Genomic DNA, 22,321 nt, shown 5'->3' on the forward strand with positions numbered 1-22,321 from the left:
ACAAACATAGCAAAAAGGTTTTATGAACAATAAGGCAACTTTATTTCCTAATTGATACAGTGATATGTGAAAATACATCATCATTAAGTAACAATATAATAACACAAACTGCTTGAAATAAAGTTATTTATAGGCTCTGTAAAATAAAATACAAGAATATGTATAACTACTAGAAGACCAAGTTAAAAAATAATATTTAAAAAATAATCAAAATACCAACAAAAATTTTAATAACTGATTTATTTGACAGTGCAACTAAAGCAGCTTGAAAAATATTTGTACAGCAACATTTACTTTTCTAAACTTTAATCCCCTAAGAATTTATTTGTAAAAAATGATCCATGGTGTAAAATGTTTAAGGTCATTTAATAAGTATGACATGTTAGAGATACAACGCACACAACAGCTTTAGAATATCTTAATGATGATGATATCTTCAAGAAGAAAAAAATAAACTGCAACATAAGAGATTTTGAAAACCACATGGAAGAACCTCTTCATCTGATCTAAAAAGGAAGAAAAAAATTACAACACATTTAAGGCAGTTTAATAAAACATGCAGTACTATTAATTTATTATGTAAATAACACAGTGAAGGACACAACTAAATGCAATTATACAATAACTACACATTACTGGCTACTTAGAACACAGTGTAAATGGTGTATACTTGTACTGCTATTGATCTCCAACTTGGAAAGGAAAACATCTGCCAATTAATTTTATATCAAAATGTTCTAGAATAAATCCAAGAGGCATAAAAATGACCATTACCCTGTATTTGTCCCATTTTTTTTCTGGATCATAAGGCTCCCAGCGGCTGGCAGGAAATATGTGTTTGTTTTTTTCAAACCAGCTCCTCAGAACCACTTTTCCAGCATGAGACTGTAAATACACATACACAATTACAATCTACGTACACAATTCCATGTGAAACAGATTTATTTTTTACTGTTCCTTTTTAAAAATGAGATTTTTATTTTTTACTTTTAGAACACTTGTCCTTACCTCATCTTTCTCAATTGTAGCATCATTTACCAATCGAATATCATCATGAACATCAAAACTGAAAAGTGGCCCTAGGTAAAACACACAAATTTGTTTTTAGCATTAGATAAAAGTTTGACACATACATGATCTACACTCAAAGCCAGATTTATAAGAAAGACCTGTAAAACTGATCATTCATGCAGTCATCTAATCAGCCAAATCACATTCAGAAAATTATACAGTTACATATCAAGTGCTTTAGTAATGTAAACATAATATAAATCAGAATAAGGAATATATGTAATCTTTTGTTTATGGTTGTTGGCACCATATGGGTTGGTTTGGTTTGTAAGTTGTGAGGTGGGGCCTGCAAGGAATGAACTTGATTCTCTAGCACATCCCTCTGATGCTTGATCAGCTGGAGATATGGAGTATTCAGAAGTCAGGTAAACACCTTGAACTCCTTGTCATGTTTCTGTAATCAATTATGAGCAATTTTTGCAGTAGGGCAACATGCAGTATCCTGCTGAAAGAGGTCACTTCCATTAGGATGTATGTTTCCCAACAATGTTTAGGTAGAATTTACATCATAAACCATCATATATTATATCTCAAATTATATTCATATATTATATCTCATACTGTATCTCGTAATAGTACACACATTTCACGGTTTGTTACGTACCTCGTACCTTTTTTTGTCACGGTCACACCTGCTTGTCATTTTTTTAGTAACAGTTTGTTAACATTTGTGAGCAACAGTTTTACCTGCTTGGTTAAATAATACAGTAAAACCCTGTTGTACGAGCAACCTATAGTACGAGCAAACGAAGATACGAGCAACCTCGCTCACAAAATTGTACCCTGTTTCAGGAGCAAATTTCAAAGGCATGAGCAAACTCACGCTGCCGGTTCCCCGTTTTCGGCGGAGGGTCGCATCAGTCGCTTAGTTGATGACGTATCACTCGGTCGCTCTCGTTGTTCAGTGCAGCAAAAACGTAACTGTGGCAGCGGGGGCGTGGCCGAGCGGCGGTTTGTAGGCCGATAGGCAGGGGATTGCCTCACCTGAAGTTAATGTGACCTAATGATTGTTATCCTATTTTCAGTGATCGGAGGGTGCATTTAAGGAAGAGAGCGTGGAGGTGTGTGTGTGTGTGTGTGTGCGCGCCAGCCAGAGACGTGCGGCGTGGGTCACTAAGCAGCTGTGAAGCCTTTGCACCTGACCTGTTGTGGCGTTCCTTTTTCCCATATTCATACGCTCTCCCACAGTAACTTTTTAGTTTGATATTTTTATTTCACTAGAAATCTTGAAAAATGTCTCCCAAAAAAAAATCAGTGATGGTGCTGTGAAAACAAAAGTAAATAGAATTACCATGGAAACCGAGGAGGTTACGAGCGTGGTGCGCATCTCAAACTCACAATCATCCACTACCACATGAGTAAGTGTTAACTTATGTTTACATTACGGTAATATGCGGTGTATTTGTTTGTTAAAACAGGCTACAAATACTGATAGGATGAGATCTCAGAACGGATTAAATCGCTTTTACATTCATTCCTATGGGGAAAATCAGTTCGAACGTACGAGGAAATGGACCTACAAACAATTTTCAAGAACGAATTATGCTCGTACAACGGGGTTCCACTGTTTCTAAAATTATATTTTATAATATTTTATTTTAATAAAATATGAAAATTTAATTTAATCAATGCAATACACTGTGTAAATATATATATTTTTATAATAAATAAAATTAAATAAATGGAAAATAGAAATGTGTCCGTGTTTTGCATTTAATATAAAATTTTACAAAGATGTTCTACTTAACTGTTCTACTTATTTCAGCATACTGAAGCAAATGTGTTCATTCCTTCCATCCTTCATTCATTTACTTTTTTCAGTACAAATACATATTTACACACACGCGCACACACACGCGCACACACACACACACACACACACATACAGTGCAACCTTGATACTCGCGGGGGTTACAGTACGCTCTATGACCCCTCGTGAGGTTTTGAGTCTCTCCTTATGATGGTTCCTTTTTCAAGGCAAATTTTACATGTACTGTAAACTCAAAAAGGAATTGTAAATTACTTGTCATAAATGTTTTATTTACTACTTTAAATAAATAATACAAAAATAAAAAAAAATTTCAAACATTTTTGTGTAATTTGTTAGTACAAACTCTGTTTTTATGTCTGTTTTCCATATTTATGATGAACTTGCCCGTATCAAGGTTCCATTGTGTGTGTGTGTGTGTGTGTGTGTGTGTGTGTGTGTGTGTGTGTGTATATATATAAATCTCATAAATCATTTGTTTTGATCATTTGTCATACTAGCAATATTGCTGGTATGTGGGATCAGAGTAGATGGGCTAGCCTTCGCTGTTTGACTGTGCTCATGACCCCAATTTACCAGATGTCCTTTCTCGGATCACTTTTAGTAGGCACTAACCACTTAATACCAGGAACACCTTTCCTGGTTTCCCAGTAGAACACTGCCAAGAGCATCACATCTTCTCTACCGTTACACATTTAACACTGTTAATAAACTTTTTTAAATAGTTTGAACAATCAGAAACACTCAAGTGTTAAAATATCAGAAGTGTGCTTACCACTTTTGCCTCTAGCTTTAGTCACAATGAAGTCATAGAAGCTGTGGTGCTAAAAAAATAAAAACAAGCGTTTTATTTCAGAGATAAACTAAAAGGGAATACATAATGTAAGTTGACACCTTATCAGTATGGGATACATTTCTGCAAAGCTGCTTTGTGACCATGTCATTGTTAAAATAGCATTCCAAATAAAATAGCAATGAAATGGACTGGATAACATGCCCAGTCCCAGTTAATTTTCTTGTTTATCTGCAACTCTTATAAACATGCTTGTAGCTGGATTGGCAAAATGAAACTGCCTTTATGTGTTAATGAGTGGGTATGGTGGCCTGCATTCGATAAAAATTCTGGCCTCATGGAAAATATGTCATATACAGGAAAAAAGGCGTGTATATTAAGTAATGTTTAATAATGTGATCTCTCTCTCTCTCTCTCTCTCTCTCTCTCTCTCTCTCTCTCTCTCTCTCTATATATATATATATATATATATATATATATATATATATATATATATATATATATGGGGGCATGCATATATAATTTGCATTTTGATGTAATATGGCAATTAAGTGCACTAAATGGGTTTCATTTTCACAGATGTTCTTGTATGCAATTTCAGCAATAAAAATAAAAAAAATTTCTAAAAATGCAAGCAAGTTACTTTTTCATTTTAAGAGACCCGTCTTATTTACTCTTCGATATTTAGTATTGCCCTTTATTAAAGAAATTTTTTTATCCGATATTTTTGATTAATCGGTGGAATAATCAGTAGAATACTCGATTATTAGCATAATAGATAGCTGCAGCGCTACCTGCATCCATAATGAAGCAATCATGGTGTGATTAAACTATAAAATTCCTGATTATTCAAAGAGTTGATGAAAATACTGCATTTATCATTTAAGAATTACAGCAGAGAATTTTTACATAAAAAAATTATCTGCATTTTTACACACTTAAAAGTAATCAGACACATGATAAAGCAGTTTTATGTCTACTTTCTATTTCATGACATAAAATTAAGTGAAATAAAATTGATAAATTCAATTCAATTCATTAAAATTGATTACCGTAATTTCCGGAATATTAAGCGCACCCAAATATAAGCCGCACCCACTGAATTTTACAAAGATTTTTATTTTGAACATAAACACAACGCACCTGTCTGTAAGCCGCAGGTGTCTACACTAATGAACTTTACACAGGCTTTAACAAAAGAGAGTGTCTGTTACACGGTGTAACGGGTGAAATATGTTGTGGCTCCTTTAAGAGCAGAGCGACAGTGCGAGTGAGCAGCAGGTCAAACATCAGAGGAACATCATCTATATTTATGATGTGCTGCTGGCCGATTCAGTGGGAGCGCACCCGATTTAATATAAAGAGTTTCATTGGTCTAATGTTATGGGGCTCAGTTTTTTGGATTGAAGCTTGTGAAACCGGGAAAAACCCAGGAAAAATCCATAAATTTCCCGCTTCGTTGTTTAAGCCGCGGGGTTCAAAGTCTCGGAAAAAGTAGCGGCTTATAGTCCGGAAAATACGGTAAATGAAAAGGAGAAAATTTATTTGCATTTGGTGCATTTGCATTTCATGAAAAGTTCTTATATTTCAAAGTAAGTCACTCCAACATGGCCAAGCATTAAAAAAAGAGGAAACAATTTATATATACACTTGCACAGCCAATTAAGGATGTTGTTTATTAAACTTCACATATTATTCTATATATACTGTATAATGTGTAAAATGCCTTTAACAAAGAAAATGTTCCCAAAGCAGCTAAAAACAATGTTTAAAAAAAATCAAGTTCTTTAAGAACTCTTCTCAAAGACTACTGAATAATCTTAAAATCATGATTTTTATCTTCACTATGTTATTAGGCTGTTATTTAAAAAATTAAAGCGGTAAGGGTACACTGTGTCTGAATGTGCTTACATGAGGGATGATTAAATCCTCCTTAATATACATAAGCTGCTCCACTCCAGCAGATCTGTTGGGTACAAATACATATCACTTATTACTAGTAATATCAATTAACAGAGGCACAAAATTTAATAATTTTAAACAAAGATGCATGTCTCTTGACTTTGTACATTATGTGTCCATGGTAAGAACCCAGTATTAACATTGTTTATGTTTATGAACACAATTTTCGGATTATATTTATAGATACTTTCAAAAGGGATGCATGTACATTTAAAGTGGATATACGTGCTAAAATGATTATGTATATATTATGTATCCATCCAAATGTCTACCTATCTATACACACACACACAGATGCAAAAATGAATATTCACTCTCTGAATTCTAAAACTTAACGTTATCAGGACGTGATAAAAATCATCTATTCCTTATGAGGTCTTAGATTTAGGTAAATAAAACCACAGATGAAAAACACCATGTCATTATTTATTTTTTACAAAAATAAAGCCAAAATAATTAAACAATGTTTAAAAAAAGTACACCTTTGATTCAATAGTTTGTAGAATCACCATTTGCAGCAATAACCTGAAGTAATCATGCTCTGTATGTTATGACATTATGACATAATATGACATTGTTGAGAAATTTTGGTTTACAATTTTTTTATAAATTATCCAGTTCATTGAGGTTATATATTAGAAGACTTTGCTATCTAAATCTTGTTTGCTGATTGAGAACAAGAGATAATTCTATCATGACTGCATCTATTATAAAATTCTACTACTGACATATAAAGCACTTAATGGTCTCGCACCACCGTATCTGAGTGAACTTCTGTACCAGTATGATCCTCCACGCCTACTTAGATCAAAAGGTGCAGGCTATCTGTTGGTTCCTCCAATAATGAAGATTACAGCAGGGGGCAGATCTCTCTCTTATAAAGCCCCGCAGTTATGGAACAGCCTTCCAACCAGTGTTCGGGACTCAGACACAGTCTCAGTGTTTAAGTCGAGGTTGAAAACATATTTATTCAGTCAAGCCTTTAATCAGTAGATTTTTTCTCAGGTAAAGGCTCAGATCTGGAGGGAACATTGATATAGAGTGTTTGGTGAACTGGGATATTTGTACGCTGTCGTCCCCTCACATTCACGTGTTCACTCGGGTTTGTTGATGGTGGTGTGGTGGGCCGTCTCTTATCCCAGAGATCCCTCATGTCTGTGTTGCCTTCTGGTTCTCCCTTTTAGTTATGCTGCTATAGCGAGTCTTGTCAGAGTCCAAACTGCACAGTGACTTTAACTCTCATGCAACAATAGGTACACTTAATAATTCATATCTCTCTCTCTCTCTCTCTCTCTCTCTCTCTCTCTCTCGAGTTAAACATGCTCCTGAGGCTCCAGTGACCACTGTTCCTGCCCCCCCGTGGATCTTCCCACTTCATCCAGGCCTGCCTGGATTGGACTGTAGTTGATGTCAACAGTCTCCTACACTGACTCAGAAATACACTTCGCTTTTGATCGTCATCACTGTACCCCGCAACATTGTATACCCGCCACAAATGGACATTCGGTGTAACCCAGATGAGGATGGGTTCCCTCTTGAGTCTGGTTCCTCTCAAGGTTTCTTCCTTATGCCATCTCGGGGAGTTTTTCCTTGCATCAGTCGCCAGTCGCCACCGGCTTGCTCATCAGGGACAAACTTACTCATAAAGAACATATTCATTTTTAATCACCGCATTATCTGTGTAAAGCTGCTTTGAGACAATGTTCATTGTTAAAAGCGCTATACAAATAAAAATGAATTGAATTGAATTGCATCTAATTCTTACACAAACAAGATTAATATAACCATGCAACCTAACTGAATAACAAAAGTTTAGGCGAAAACCTTTTTTCTTCTGCATTTAAATAAATAAATAAATAAATAAATAACACAGACTGATAAAAATAGATATTTTAAAGGCACAAAACAATAAGAAACACAGGCTAAACATGTCTCAAAGCTGGAAGCAAGCTTTTAAATACTAGCAATATTTTTTTGGTTGACTTGCCTTAACTCACTAAAGTCTTTTCTCAGAACTTCCAGGGCTCTTTGGAGAAACTGTTGAATAGTATTGCCCTTCTTCATCTACAGTCAGAGATATGAAGACACAAAAGAGGTTAACTATGTTAACTAATTTACCAATGCATGCAATTTTTATTTATTTATTTATTTGCCTTTTAAAAAGTGTTTAAAAAAAAAGAGAAAATCATTTGACAAAGTGGAAATATAACTCATTGCACAAGCATTAGGCATAACCAGTAAAACAATTTGTATTATTTTCAAACCACTGGTAAACTAACAAACAGTCTTGATAAAGTTGATAGCATATTAAGGGCTATGAAGGAAACCCCAAAAACAAATGTCAGCAACCTCAAAAACCTTCATGGTGAAAGAATGTATCACAGTCCACCATTTATATTATCATATCTTTTGATCTCAAGCTTAAATGAAAACCTGGGAAAAGATATTTTGACAAAATAATATTTTGCTATCATGCTGCGGTTGTGAGTACCTTGACTATTTTCCGGTGTCCAGATCCATCCCAGTAGCTGAAAGTAATTTCGATTTCTTCCCCTGAATAGGACAAAAGTCAACTTTAATTTTACTTATTTAGCACAGTTGCATTCTGGATTATGTTTGGGTCTAAGTTAAGAGTCTAAAATATCATATACCAGTCAAAGGTTTGAACACATTTTTCTTTAATTTTATTACCAACACTGTACATAAATACTAAAGACCACTATGCAAGAACATGTATAGAATAATGTAGTGAAGTGTATTAAGTGTTTGTTTACCCAGAACACAAGGATATGTTTTATATAGTAGCTACATTTAGATTTGATGACTGCTTGCCAACTAATGGCATTCCCTCATCAGATCCATAAAGTAGTCCCTAGAATGGATTCAGTTCACAGGTGTGCCTTGTCAAGAGATAATTTGTGACATTTCTTGCCTTCTTAATTTGCTTTAGACCATCAGTTGTCTTGGGCAAAGGAAAGGGTGAGTAAAGAGTCAATAGACATATTAGTGCTACTACAACCACTATACAAATCCATGTTATGGCAAATAACACAGAGTAAAGAAAAAAAATACAGTCCATTATTACCTTAAGAAATGAAGGTAAGTCAATCCAAAAAAATCCCAAGAACTTTAAAATGTATCCCCAAGTGCAGCCAGAAAAAAACCATCAAATGTTATGATGAAACAGGTTCTCATGAGAACTGTCCCAAAAAAAGGAAGGCTAAAAGGTACATCTGCTGCAGAGGATAAGTTTATTAAAATTACCAGCCTCAGAAACTGCCAAATTACATAAATGCTTCAGAGAGACACTGACCTTTATAGTGGAATTGTGGCAAAGTGGTAAATTAGTCAAAATTGAGGGCACACCACAGCATTGTGCAGGGACATGCCATCCCACCTTGTTTTCACTTAGTGGAATTATCTTTTTTTTGTTTGTTTTCAACAAACACCTCCAAAACACCTCCAAAAACACCTTTAGGTTATGTTAGAGCCATTTGTAAGATGACCTGGCCTGCAAAATCCACAGATATAAATCCAAATGAGATTGTTTGGAATGAGTTTAACCGAAGAGTGAAAAAAAAGCAGCTAAGAATCACTCAACACCCCTGGAAACCTCAAGATTGTTGGAAGACCATTCTGACCATTCTGGGTGACTGCCTCATGAGTCTGACTAAATGATTGCAAAGAGCTGTCATCAAATCAAAAGGTGGCTACTTTGAAGAATCAAAAACATATTTTGGGTTATTTAACACTTTCTTGTTTGCTACATAATTCAATGTGTTCTTTCATAGTTTAGATGTCCTTAGTATTAATGTACAATGTTGGAACAATGTAAATGATGAGGGAAGGGAAGGAAAAAAAATAAATAAATAAAATAAAAAAAAGATGTGCCCAAACTTTTGACTGGTACAGTTTACAATTGTTATTTTCAGATTACCAACCCTTGATTTTCTCCTGTTTACGCTCCCATTCCTGTCTAAGCTCTTCTCTGAGGCGATTTTCCTCCTCCTGGACACACAAACACACAATCCATTTGTAAATGCACATGTAAACAAAAAAATACATGAAGAAACAAAAATATATACAGCTGTAAGTGGCAGTCTGGAAGGTCAAGGTTCCTTTGCAAAAGAAGACAAAATCATAAAGCCACCAGAAAAAGGAACAGCTGATGTCTAGACAGAGCAAAGAATTACAAAAAATTGTAATAAAAATAAAATGAAGCAATATAAATGAGGAGATTATGCTGGATTGTAAAATCAACATACAAAAAGTGTTTGATGTCAAATTGCCTCTTTCTGTCACAGTTCTGGCCATGTTTATTAACATACCAGGAAGCTAAGAAATGCTAGTCTTGTCACATGTCCAGAATAAGGTCACAGTGTGGTGTCTCAGCTGAATAACCAAACTCATCCTTACATACAGAATACAGGCTGTGCTTTTAAAAACTTGCATGTGCATAAACATGATTTGTCATTTGTGTGTTTGTTATTTGTTCACTGGTGCTGGTATGTTTATTTTTTTAGGTCTCTTTTATACATTGTAGCCTTCTGGTAAGGAAGTGTTGTATAATTAAAAACCTTTACCTCTCTTTCCCTGTCTGGAAGAAAGCTGGTGTCGACATCAGGGTTCTTCCCCAGCTTATTTTTCTTAACTGCGGTGTCTAGCAAATAGCAACAAGTCAAATTAATACCAAAAGCTAAAATGTAATAATATGGTAATTTTCATAAAACTAGCATAACAAGTACACAAAATAAAAAATTAAATACATTTGTATATTCAAAGCACTTTAATTATAATATAAGCAGGTTAATGGAAACAGTTTTTGTTAATTACTTCCAACTATTTTTATTTTGGATTTGTTATGCTATTAAATGTTAAATTATTATATTTCTGACAGAAGACAGAAATACAGTACTTGTTCTAGGACCACAAGCAACTAGAAGTCAACTTTCTAATTCTAATACAAAGATCTGTGCATTTCTGTTTCTTTAAGTGTGTTGGAGATTTTTGTGTAAATTTCATCTACCGTAATTTCCAGACTATAAAGCGCACCCTTATATAACCTGCACCCACTAAATTTGACAAAGATTTTTATTTTTCACATAAATAAGCCGCACCTGTCTATAAGCCGCATCTACACTGTCTACAATGAAACTAACTGAACTTTACACAGGCTTTAACGAAAGACACTAAATGCAATATGTTGCGCTTCTATTAGGAGCAGAGCGGTATTTTGGGAATACAGCATGCCACTGCATTCTTCCGCTATTACAGCGTGTGTATAGACTGAGGAATATGTCATTATTTTCTGATGCTCATTTCTAAGTTTCTTTGACTAACCCATAACGCTGTTGCCAAGAAAAAAAAAAAAAAGCATGAGTTTTGGAAACCTGTCTGTGCTTATATGATTTCTGTTACAACTGGAGTTTTAGTGAGCTCTCCCTTCACCCAGACTCAACTCGCTACAACAGCTTGTATCTAAACAGTAGCCTACCAAGTAAGTCATTGTTCACTGTCTTCCTCCTTCCTTTCACAACTACAGTGGTACCTTGACCTACGAGTTCATTAATGTACGAGTTTTCCGAGGTACGAGCGGTCACTCGTACGATTTTTTTGCTTTCGTTACGCGAGCAAAAAATTGAGGTACGAGCTCGAGACGCCGCTGCTAGATGGCGAAGCAAAGCCAGAAAGCGAAGATTGTGACAAAAATTAAGATAAGCAAAGAATAAAAAGTAAAAAAATTTAAGTTTAGGGAAACGTAGTGTACAGGAGTGATAGTAAAAAACTAGTTTTCCCGCCACCTCTGCTTATTGCCTCTACCCACCCCTCCACACACACACACACACACACACACACACACACACACACACACACACACACACACACACACACACACACACACACACATTTTCATGTAATCGGAGCTAACTCAGTTCAGAAATGTTCACTGGGCAGTGATTATCAAAATTACACAAAAAAAAAAACATTTCTACTCACTATTAAAAGTCACCAAAAGTTTCAAAGTAGGCGTGTCACTGGAATGAGATTGTTTAGCGCCACAACATAAGATAAAAACGTCTAAACTTATGCAAACATTCATCCGATCGACTTGATACTGGGCAAGCAGTGTGTGCCATAAGATCTCATGAGGACATTTTGCGTATCTCAAAAAACATGGCCGCAATCTGCCAATTACATGTGAGCACCTGTTAGAAAATGTTGCCAATGTTCCAACTTTTATTTCATTATGACCTTGAATACCTCATTTGCTTGAACCCGCTAATCACTTCTTGCAGCTATATTATTATTATAATTATTGTTATTATTATTATTATTATCATTATTATTATTTTACTTCATAAAGGCCAATAATTTGACCCTTCTGATGAATGACATCAGCTTCCAGTGTGTATACTCAAACCAGTGAGAAATCACTTCAAAATCCTCTCAAGCTATCACTTCAATATGCTACCAAACTAAAAGCAAACAAAAATAACCCAGCCTATTAAGCAGTTTTTTATCCTTCTGGTATTCGCATTAGATTACAATTCGATAACTTAAAAATGAACTTGGACATCGAAAACCAGATGCACTTTAATCTTTTATTCCCTGTGGACATTAATGAAACTTATCAGCATGGATCCGACTCATCAGAAGACTGAATCACCCAAATGTCTATAGGAAGCAATATCTGGTCATATAAAATATCATCAGTTAATGACTTATTGCCATTTTTGTCAAAGTAGTCACGTCTACATTGAACATTTCTGTGACCCTTTGAACACTAAGAAGCAAGTGCATCTGGTTTTTTTTTTTTTATATAAAAATTAAATCTTTACTATCTGTCCTATCTACCAAGTTTCAAGTCTTTATTCCTTACGGTTTGGTCTGCACAATCAGTTTAAGGGTGGAATAATAATAATAAAAATCTCGACAAAAACAATAGGGTTTCAGCATTAATTAGGAAAATGGTCTTAAGTTTGCTAGGGAGCATAAAGATTGGAATCGGAAAAAGTTCAGGTGGCCAATTAATTGAAGAGGGGAGTTAACATTACCCCAATGCAACTCATAGCTGCTGTGGCTAAATCATAAAGATGAGCCTTGCAATGTGGTTTTCGTCCAGGCCATGGAACACTGGACCAGCTCTATACCCTCTACAGGGTGCTGGAGGGTTCATGGGAGTTTGCCCAACCAGTCCACATGTGCTTTGTGGATTTGGAAAAGGCATTCGACTGTGTCCCTCGCGGCGGCCTGTGGAGGGTGCTCCGGGAGTATGGGGTCGGGGGCCCTTTACTAAGGGCTGTCCGGTCCCTGTATGACCGAAGCAGGAGCTTGGTTCGCATTGCCGGCAGTAAGTCAGACTTGTTCCCGGTGCATGTTGGACTCCGGCAGGGCTGCCCTTTGTCACCGGTTCTGTTCATAATTTTTATGGACAGAATTTCTAGGCGCAGCCAGGGGTCGGAGGGTGTCCGGTTTGGTGACGACACGATTTCGTCTTTGCTCTTTGCAGATGATGTTGTCGTGTTGGCTTCATCAGACCAGGACCTTCAGCATGCACTGGGACGGTTTGCAGCCGAGTGTGAAGCGGCTGGGATGAGAATCAGCACCTCCAAATCCGAGGCCATGGTCCTCAGTCGGAAAAGGGTGGCTTGCCCACTTCAGGTTGGTGGGGAGTTCCTGCCGCAAGTGGAGGAGTTTAAGTATCTTGGGGTTTTGTTCACGAGTGAGGGAAGGGTGGAACGGGAGATTGACAGACGGATCGGTGCAGCTTCTGCAGTAATGCGGTCGATGTACCGGTCTGTCGTGGTGAAGAAGGAGCTGAGCCGCAAGGCGAAACTTTCGATTTACCGGTCAATCTACGTTCCTACTCTCACCTATGGTCATGAGCTCTGGGTCATGACCGAAAGGACAAGATCCCGGATACAGGCGGCCGAAATGTGCTTCCTCCGCAGGGTGGCTGGGCGATCCCTTAGAGATAGGGTGAGAAGCTTAGTCACTCGGGAGGAGCTCGGAGTAGATCCGCTGCTCCTCCACATCGAGAGGGGTCAGCTGAGGTGGCTCGGGCATCTGTTCCGGATGCCTCCTGGACGCCTTCCTGGGAAGGTGTTCCGGGCGCGTCCCACTGGGAGGAGACCCCGGGGAAGACCTAGGACACGCTGGAGAGACTATGTCTCCCGGCTGGCCTGGGAACGCCTTGGTGTCCCCCCGGAAGAGCTGGAAGAAGTGTCTAGGGAGAGGGAAGTCTGGGCATCTTTGCTTAGACTGCTGCCCCCGCGACCCGGCATCGGATAAGCGGGAGAAGATGGATGGATGGATGGATGGATGAGCCTTGCAGCTGGAGTCAGGGACCACTATTTATGAAATTGAGTTCCGAGCACTAGCCAAAAGGCACAGCCGAGGGATGACGTGTTACCTAAACTGAAGAGTCTTACTAGCTGCTGCCTTAACAAATACAGATCTAGCTCAAGCACCTCCGGATGCTACTCGGTTCAGCACATGGAAGTTAGTGGGGGCGACTTGACAAGTCTATTCAAAAGAATGGATGGATCCATCAGACAACCAGTTCATTGATCATCGTAAAGCAGAACGTGTCCTACGGAGAGAGTGTGAAGCTTAGACATTTTTTGAGGAAATATCAGCCTTCAAAGCACATAAACTACACCAAACCACAGTTGGCTAATGTGTCTTGCTCCAGAGTAGGATCCAGAATGCTCAGAGTTGGGGGACGATTATAAAGAATGGAAAACCAAGATGTTAAACAGATTCACCCCATAATGCTCCACAGCATCCAGCAAAAAAGCTTCTCATTAAAGACTTTGATGAGCGATTGTTGCACCCAGGTAATGAATAGCTGTGTGCAGAATTACAGAGGCAATACTGGACCTTGCGGAGATGGCAAGCTGTTCAACACCACCAGCTGAACTGTTAATCCTGTCAACGATGGAAGGCTCAGCCCAAGTACCACAAATGGCAGATTTCTCAGGCATCTCTCTCCCTCGCTCTCTTAATTTAACAGGAGTGGACTGTTCTGTCCCTTATAAAGCTAAAATTGGCAGAAAGATTGAGAAGGGCTGGGTATCATTTTCAAATGCCTCACCACAAGAGCTGTCCACATGGAGCTTCTAAACTCTATGGATGTGGATGCAATCCTGCTTGCTCTTCTGTGATTCATAGCCAGACATGACAGACTGAAGGAGAGCAGGTCAGACTGTAGCACAAACCTTTGTAATGCTGACTCAAAACTGCATGAATCCTTTTGTGCCATTGAGATTCAAATGAAAGGAACTCAGTTTACAAGGAACTACCTAACCACACTCCAGACACGTGAAAAAACTCTTACAGCGGGTTTGGTAGTCTTAATAGTTGACCCACAACTTCCCAGGGCACAGTGGCCTATTGGAAAAGTTCCAAGACTGTTGATGTGTGCACGGATGCACATACGGCACTATGCAAATATGAGTCACTTTTCTGTGCAATGTGAAACAGGTGTTCTGCTAATATTTCTAAATATGTAAAACGCACGTGACCCATGCCTTGTTTAAATATGTTTCTGATTCTGCTAGCATATTTAACATGTATTATACTTCGGTATTATAATGTAGAAGCTTAAGTTGTTTGTGTTTCATACTCATGTTCTTTCCAAAATCCATACTCTATTGTTCTTTAGTCGGCTAATCACACCTTTAGAGAGTTATTTAGTTGTTTAATCTGCAGTTACTGGTCTATACAACAGTATGTGAATATTACGGTATGTTTGATATTTAATTTTTTCCTTTACTGTTGTTTATTCACTAATTGCAAAAACTATCTCTGATACAAACTTAATATGTATATGGTGACCCCTGAACAAACTAAAATGTGGAAAGATCTTTGATTGCTCCTACTCCCTGATCAGATTACCGAAGTGGTTAACAGCATTAAAAGAGCCAGCATTTAGTGGGCAATCAACAGCACAAGGCACCTCATAAGCTGTTATAATCGTAATTGGGTGGACCAACAGCATGTTCCAAATACCCAAAATTGTATTTGAGCAGCACTTAAAATTACTCTAACTGTATGTTACATTTCAAAAGTGCTTTACATGTCAACTAGAGTTCAGCAAACTGCTAGAGACTAGAGATTAATACTAGAGATCATTAGGGCTGCAACAGCTAATCGATAAAATCGGTAATGAAATACTTTGTCAACTATCAATGCCATTTTCGATTAGTTGGGCTGCTCCAGTTATGGGTTAGTGTGATGGTAAGATAGCACAGCTTGCGAATTAGAAGAGAATACAGGCTCAAACGGAAGCAGGAAAAAGTGTGCGTCCAAAGTCATCCAAGGCATGGGAGCATTTTATATTAAAACGCAACAAAGAACACTGTAACCTGCAAATTATGCAAAGCTGAGCGTGTGTGGCATTTAAGTAGCACAGTGATGCACGTGAAAAGAAAACACACTGGTGTCACGGATGAATGCAAAACATCAGCACAGTGAGCAAAAACTGTGTAATCCTCATTATGTGAACATGGTGCAGTTTAAAATAAGTTCTATTGAGTAAATTGTTTGTTTGTATCTTCGGGACAGTCGCACTGGATCTGTTCTGTCGAGACTCGCAAGCATCAGGTTGCGCAATCACCTCGTTTACGACAGTGATGGATTCAATTAAAAACGGTGCGAACAAACACTAAATCTAAAAGCAGCAAATAACAGAAGCAGTAAACAATTACATTTTTAGTCACTGTTGTGCTTTTCAGCAAATTCTTACTGAACAAAATGTATTTTTTTAAACAAAAAATATTTAGTTTTGTTGTATTTTGTATATAAATTTTTTATGCATGATTCTCAACTTGCCATCTTCAATTATCATAAAAAAATACAAATGTTGATTTACACGAATTGCTTCACCTTTCATACTATATTTTATAATCATTTACATACTTTATAATGTCTTAATTAAAGATTTACTCAATATGTGGATTTAGCTTTTTTTTAAGTATACTTTTATACATAAACACCCTAAATTGGGGTTTATAGCAAAACATTTCACCAAAAAAAGTGGTTTTTTTGTTTTTTGTTTTTTATCTGACTCATCAATTAATCTGAGGGACTTAGCAAACTAATCAGTAGTTGATAATTCATGTTCATTATTTTTCATACATTTTTTATTAAATGATCAGTTTTGATCATTTAATCATATTTTTCTAAACATTATTCACAACTACTTGTTGTAATTCTTACATTATTTCAGCTTTAACTTAGGGACGGTTTATAGAATAATTTCATGGCAACTTTGCCAAAATAGGTGCCTGTAGTAAGCTCTCTGCATTTGATTTATCATAACATTACATAAAAATCTGTTCAGATGGCAGCTTTTTGGTGTTAACCCAAGCTTCTGTGCAAAAACATTTACCGTATTTTCCGGACTATAAGCCTATAAGAAAATATTTATTTGAGACTTTGAACCCTGCGGCTTAAACAACGAAGGGGCTAATTTATGCATTTTTCCTGGGTTTTTCCCGGTTTCACAAGCTTCCAGCCAAAAAACTGAGCCCCATAACATTGAAAATCTTTATATTAAATCGGATGCGCTCCCACTGAATCGGCCCTCAGCACATCATAAATATGGATGAGGTTCCTCTGACGTTTGACCTGCCTCTCATTTGCACTCTCTACAGGAAAGGAGAATCATTCGTCACGCTGAAAACAACCGGGCATGAAAAAAACACACTTCACCTGTGTTCTGAGCTGCACAGCATCGGGAGAAAAGCTTCCACCGGTGGCAAATTTTAAACGCACGACGATGTCAAAAGATAAACTCTCGAGAGAAATTGTTGTGAAAGGAAGACAGTATACAATGACTTACTTTGTCGGCTACTGTTTAGACACAAGCCGTTGTAACGTGTTGAGTCTGGGTCATGGGAGAGCTCGCTAACTTCAGTTGCAACAGAAATCATATAAGCACAGACAGGTTTCCAAAACTCGTGCTTTTTTATTTTTCTTGGCAACAGCGTTACAGGAGTCAAAGAAACTTAGTAATGAGCATCAGAAAATAATAAGGACATATTCCTCGTCTTGCAGTAATACCGAAAAAAAATGCGGCGGCAGGCTATTCCCAAAATGGCGCTCTGATCTTAAAGGAGCCACAACATATTTCACCCATTACACCGTGTAACAGACACTCTCTTTCGTTAAAGCCTGTGTAAAGTAGAAACCTGCGGCTTATAGACAGGTGCGACTTATTTATGTTCAAAATAAAAATCTTTGTAAAATTCAGTGGGTGCAGCTTATATTTGGGTGCGCTTAATAGTCCGGAAATTACGGTAATACTCCTAAATGGCAGAGTCAGTCAACGGAGCTCAACCCATCAGAGAATGTTTTACACTGAAGGCAGGCCGACCGTAAAGAGAGAAAAATCCACAAATAAGCAGCTACTTAAGGTCATCATTGGCTGCTAAAAAGTCTTTCACTACTTTCAAAACAGATGCTTCATTTGCTTCACTTTTCTTTTTTTAAATGACCAAATATAATAATGCTGAACTTTATTCTAAAAAAAAAAAGTTTTTTATTTTGTGAAAAACATGCACAATACTAGATTATTTTTGTCATTCAAAGTTTGCTGCCATCTTACCCAAAACATATAATGCTCCACAAAAGTATATTTGAACAGTGTAATCAGACCCCTAAAAACTGGAATAACTTACCATCTTCTTCGTCTCCTTCATCTGGACTAAAAGACAACATGGCAATTTTTCTCTTCTGTTCCTCTTTTCTCTTTTTCTCTTTCTGCTTCTCTAATTTGCTAAAAAAAAAAAAAAAAAAAAAAAAAAATAGAACAAGATTTTAGAAATCAATAAAGAATAATCCGAAAACTTATCAAATTAAAAAAAAATAACCCTAGGCTGTCAGGAAAGATCATAAATAAATAGCAGTAAATGTCTTACAGCTGTAGTTCTTTGGACTGCTCCTTCTTGGCCAGCTGCTTTTCTCGCTCTTTTACAAGAGCTTCTTGCTTTGCTTTCATGTCATTCAAAGTCACCAAGCCTTTAAAGAAGATAAAAAAAAAATCAAACACAAGAACACTCATGCACAAGACTCCAGCACGCCTTAAGTTTTCTGTTTGAATGTACCAATGATGTCTTTGCATTCTACATGCAACATGTCTCGCAATAGACTGCCTTAACAAAAACTGTTCTTAGAATCCAAAAACCTTTAGCACCAAATCATTGCAAAACCCAAACCGAAAGGATTAAAAAATGTATAATGAAAATAAATAAATAAATAATAATTAAAAAAATGTAGTTCAAAAAAGTGTTACTTACCTTCACTTGCATATTTAAAATATTTATTTTTTTAATTATATATATATATATATATATATATATATATATATATATATATATATATATATATATATAATGTGTGTGTATGTGTATATAGATATATATAGATATATATATATATACACACACATACATATATACACACACACACACACACACACACACACACACACACACACACACACACACACACACACACACACACACATGTAAGTACACCCCTTACATTTTAAGGACAATACTAGGACAAGGACAATACTATAGAAATTAAACCTGGATACATTTTGGAGTAGTCAATGTGCAGCTTGTATAGCAGTACAGATTCACTGTCCTTAGAAATAACTTAACATACAGCCATTACATGGTGCTGCTCCACCTTCCCCTTGAGGATGCCCCACAGGTGTTCAAACAGGGTTCAGGTCTGGAGACATACTTGGTCACGCAATCACCTTCACCTTCAGCTTAATCAGCAAGGCAGTTGTCATCTTGGCGGGGTGCTTTCGGACAGCTCTTGCTCTTGTTTGCAGGCTTTCTTCTGAGCCAGCTCCAGAAGAGTCTTCTGGGAGGATGGGTATGCAAACGTACTTGTTGCAGTGTGTGGCATATGGTCTGAACACTGACTGCTAGCAGCACTCATGCATCTGTTTTTGAAGCCAGCTTCTGCACCTGTAATGCAGCTTTTGTAATGCAGTTTCAGGGTGTTACCGATCTTTTAATAGCCTGAGCCATCTTTGTGGAGAGCAACAATTCTAATTATCAAATCCTCATAGAGTTCTCTTCCATGAGGTGCCATGTTGAACATCCAGTGGTCAATATGAGAGAATTGAACTCAAAGCATAACATTTTAACTGTTCTAATACAAGATACACAAATTTTGATGGTCCAGTCAAGCAGACAAAAACATGATGAACAGCACATGTGGCTTTGCATGGTTAAGTGACATACGTCTGTTATTACTTAGGGTGTACTCACGTTTGTTTCCAGCTTTAAAGACAATAATGGCTGCATGTTGAGTTATTTTCAGAGGACAGTGAATCTGTACTGCTATAGAAGCTGCACATTGACTACTCCAAAAGTTTAATTGCTATACTATTGTCCCTTGAAAAGATATACTAAAATTGCATATATATATATATATATTATATTATATATACACACACACACAGCGCAAATTCATTTTATTCTTAGAATTCATATGTCATGTTATGGAGGGGGGGGGGGGGGGGTCACGCAACTTTGAAATCATTCAACCAATAATTATTTTAATGTCATATCTTAATATAAGCTTTTATATTTTATATAAAAAATATTTAACTCTGAAGTTTGCTTACCCACAGTGCTTGACTTGAGCTCTTGCTCAACAGCATCATAATGAGCAGAGAACTTTTTATCAATGTTGGACTTCACAATGTTGTCCTGAAAGGCAAAAAGGGTATTACTTATACACTGATATAAAGGGGTGTGTGTATATTTAAAAGATGGTTGTTGTGAGTTAAAATCTGAAACTTTTTAAAAGAGAATCGGAAATGCCCATATGCAAGACAAATTATGTCACAGTGGAAAAATACTGCTGGTTACTCGAACAGCAATCGCTAGCTAATTATGTTTAATCCATCCTTACATTGTTTTTGCATAATCATCCATTAACATTGCTACAATGCTACACAAATGTTCAGCCTTATGGCTGAAATGATTCATTGAGTAACTTGAATAATTTGAATACAAAAATGAATTGAGGCAAAATAAACACACAAGATGCAGCAGAATAAAAAAATGTAGGAACAGAAAGAAATCAATGAGGTACGAGGAGCAGGTTCAGGGCAAAGAAAACACCAGAAAGTTTCTACAGTTTGGGATCATTTTAAACTGAAACATAAAGAAAACTCTGTACAGTGCTAAGTTTGAAAGAGGCAGATGTAGAGGACAGGGGGGTATGGAGACGGATGATCCGCTGTGGCGACCCCTAACGGGAGAAGCCAAAAGAAGAAGAAGGGCGTCTGCCATAGATATTATCAGCCATTCATGTTGCAGCCGCAACATATAAAAATTCATGCAAATGAGATCAAGCGCCTCTGTTTTTGTTCATAACCAACATTAAAATCGGGGAAAAGTGAGAGGAGTGACTAACTACAGCACGGGTGTTTGTGCCAGATGAACTGGATTACTACTGGGTATTGAGTATGGACCAGGCTGACCACTGAATACAAACTGCAGATCTGGAAATTTCTGCATGCACTGTAGAGCTGCAAAAAATAAATTCTTAATATACATTGGGGATAATTTAATGGCCCCTGGTTTTTAACCAATAAAAAAATATAACATTCTTGACGTATCGATCTGTCTGGCGTTTTGCATATGAAAGTTAATATTATATTGGAGGGGGGGGGGGGATTTAGAAACAAAAAAACAACAATGAGCAGCTTTTCTGAAAATAAATCTAAAATGTAATACATTATAAGTGTATAAATTAACAGTTGTGCAACAACACAGAGCAAATGTACTGGTTTTGTCTGTACATTGTTTCAGCCATTCTCTTTCTTTTTTTTTCAGGGGAAAGGGATACAGAGTAGAAACAGCTGCATCTGTTTTGAGCTGAAAATGAGTAAATAAATTAGAGAAGTGTTTTAATGCATCTCACTTGCCTCTGCTATTTTTTGTTTCAACTGTTCCATCTGTTCTCTCTCTCTTTCGCGTTTTTTCATCAGCTGCATGGCTCTCCCCGCCTCGCTGGCCGCTCCTTTGTATTGCGCCATTGTGACTGGAAAGTGGCTGTTTTTAATTATAAATAGTGAAATATACACGTTTAACAATTTAGGAGCTGAAGCGATATATCCTTCTCCTTCTCTTTCTTCTTCTCCTTCTCCTTCTTCGGATGTTTAAATGGCGGTTGGAATACCAACTTTCAGATAGATATTCCGCCACCTAGTGGATTGATTGTACTGTTAGAAAGTTTTCCTATCCGGCTCGAAGGACCAAGTGTTAGGAAGTTTTCCTCTCTAGCTCTCTAGTATTCAGAACACTCAACTTTACTGGGTATATAATTGATTCTTGCTGTCTTCTGTTAATACATCTATAATGCATGCTGCTGCTCACTGTTCTGGCCTTTTATACTCTTGATGGGGGACCGTGCACTGTGATGTCATAGGTAGCTTGTCATTGCTTGGTAAACTGTATGTCTGCCTCTAGTGGTGAAGCGTGGAAATACAACTGAATAGGAATCCTTTCTTACAGTACTGTATTTGATTGTAAGAGTTTTTAATCTGCATTTAATGTAGATAAATTTTGTAACAATTAAATATCTAAATAACACACACACACATTATATATATATATATATATATATATATATATATATATATATATATATATATATATATATATATATATATATATATATATATA

General features: G+C 36.9%; 1 protein-coding gene across 1 annotated transcript; it reads right to left on the reverse strand.

The window, feature by feature from the left end:
- Positions 1 to 18: 18 nt before the first annotated feature.
- Positions 19 to 22,083, reverse strand: LOC310742032 (protein FAM50A). Its single transcript, XM_083570584.1, has 13 exons — positions 21,562 to 22,083; positions 20,251 to 20,335; positions 18,521 to 18,620; positions 18,281 to 18,378; positions 10,178 to 10,254; positions 9,536 to 9,602; positions 8,086 to 8,147; positions 7,582 to 7,658; positions 5,544 to 5,598; positions 3,615 to 3,663; positions 1,009 to 1,079; positions 775 to 885; positions 19 to 506 (listed from the first exon to the last, which is right to left on the reverse strand). Exons 1-13 carry the CDS (start codon positions 21,670 to 21,672, stop codon positions 498 to 500), a joined length of 972 nt encoding a protein of 323 aa, XP_083426710.1. The 5' UTR covers positions 21,673 to 22,083; the 3' UTR covers positions 19 to 497.
- Between the last annotated feature and the right edge of the window lie 238 nt (positions 22,084 to 22,321).

The sequence above is a fragment of the Silurus aristotelis genome (assembly GCF_946808225.1).
Source record: "Silurus aristotelis genome assembly, chromosome: 19".
Taxonomy (NCBI): Eukaryota; Metazoa; Chordata; class Actinopteri; order Siluriformes; family Siluridae; genus Silurus; species Silurus aristotelis.

What these genes read in the sequence shown, in the direction of transcription:
- LOC310742032 (XM_083570584.1), bottom strand. Translation starts at nt 21,672, where the DNA reads ATGGCGCAATACAAAGGAGCGGCCAGCGAGGCGGGGAGAGCCATGCAG. An exon ending in GACACCGGAAAATAGTCAAG is followed by an intron (nt 7,659 to 8,085) that starts GTACTCACAACC and finishes CTCTGACTGTAG; the next exon opens with ATGAAGAAGGGCAATACTAT. An exon ending in CTACAATTGAGAAAGATGAG is followed by an intron (nt 886 to 1,008) that starts GTAAGGACAAGT and finishes GTGTATTTACAG; the next exon opens with TCTCATGCTGGAAAAGTGGT.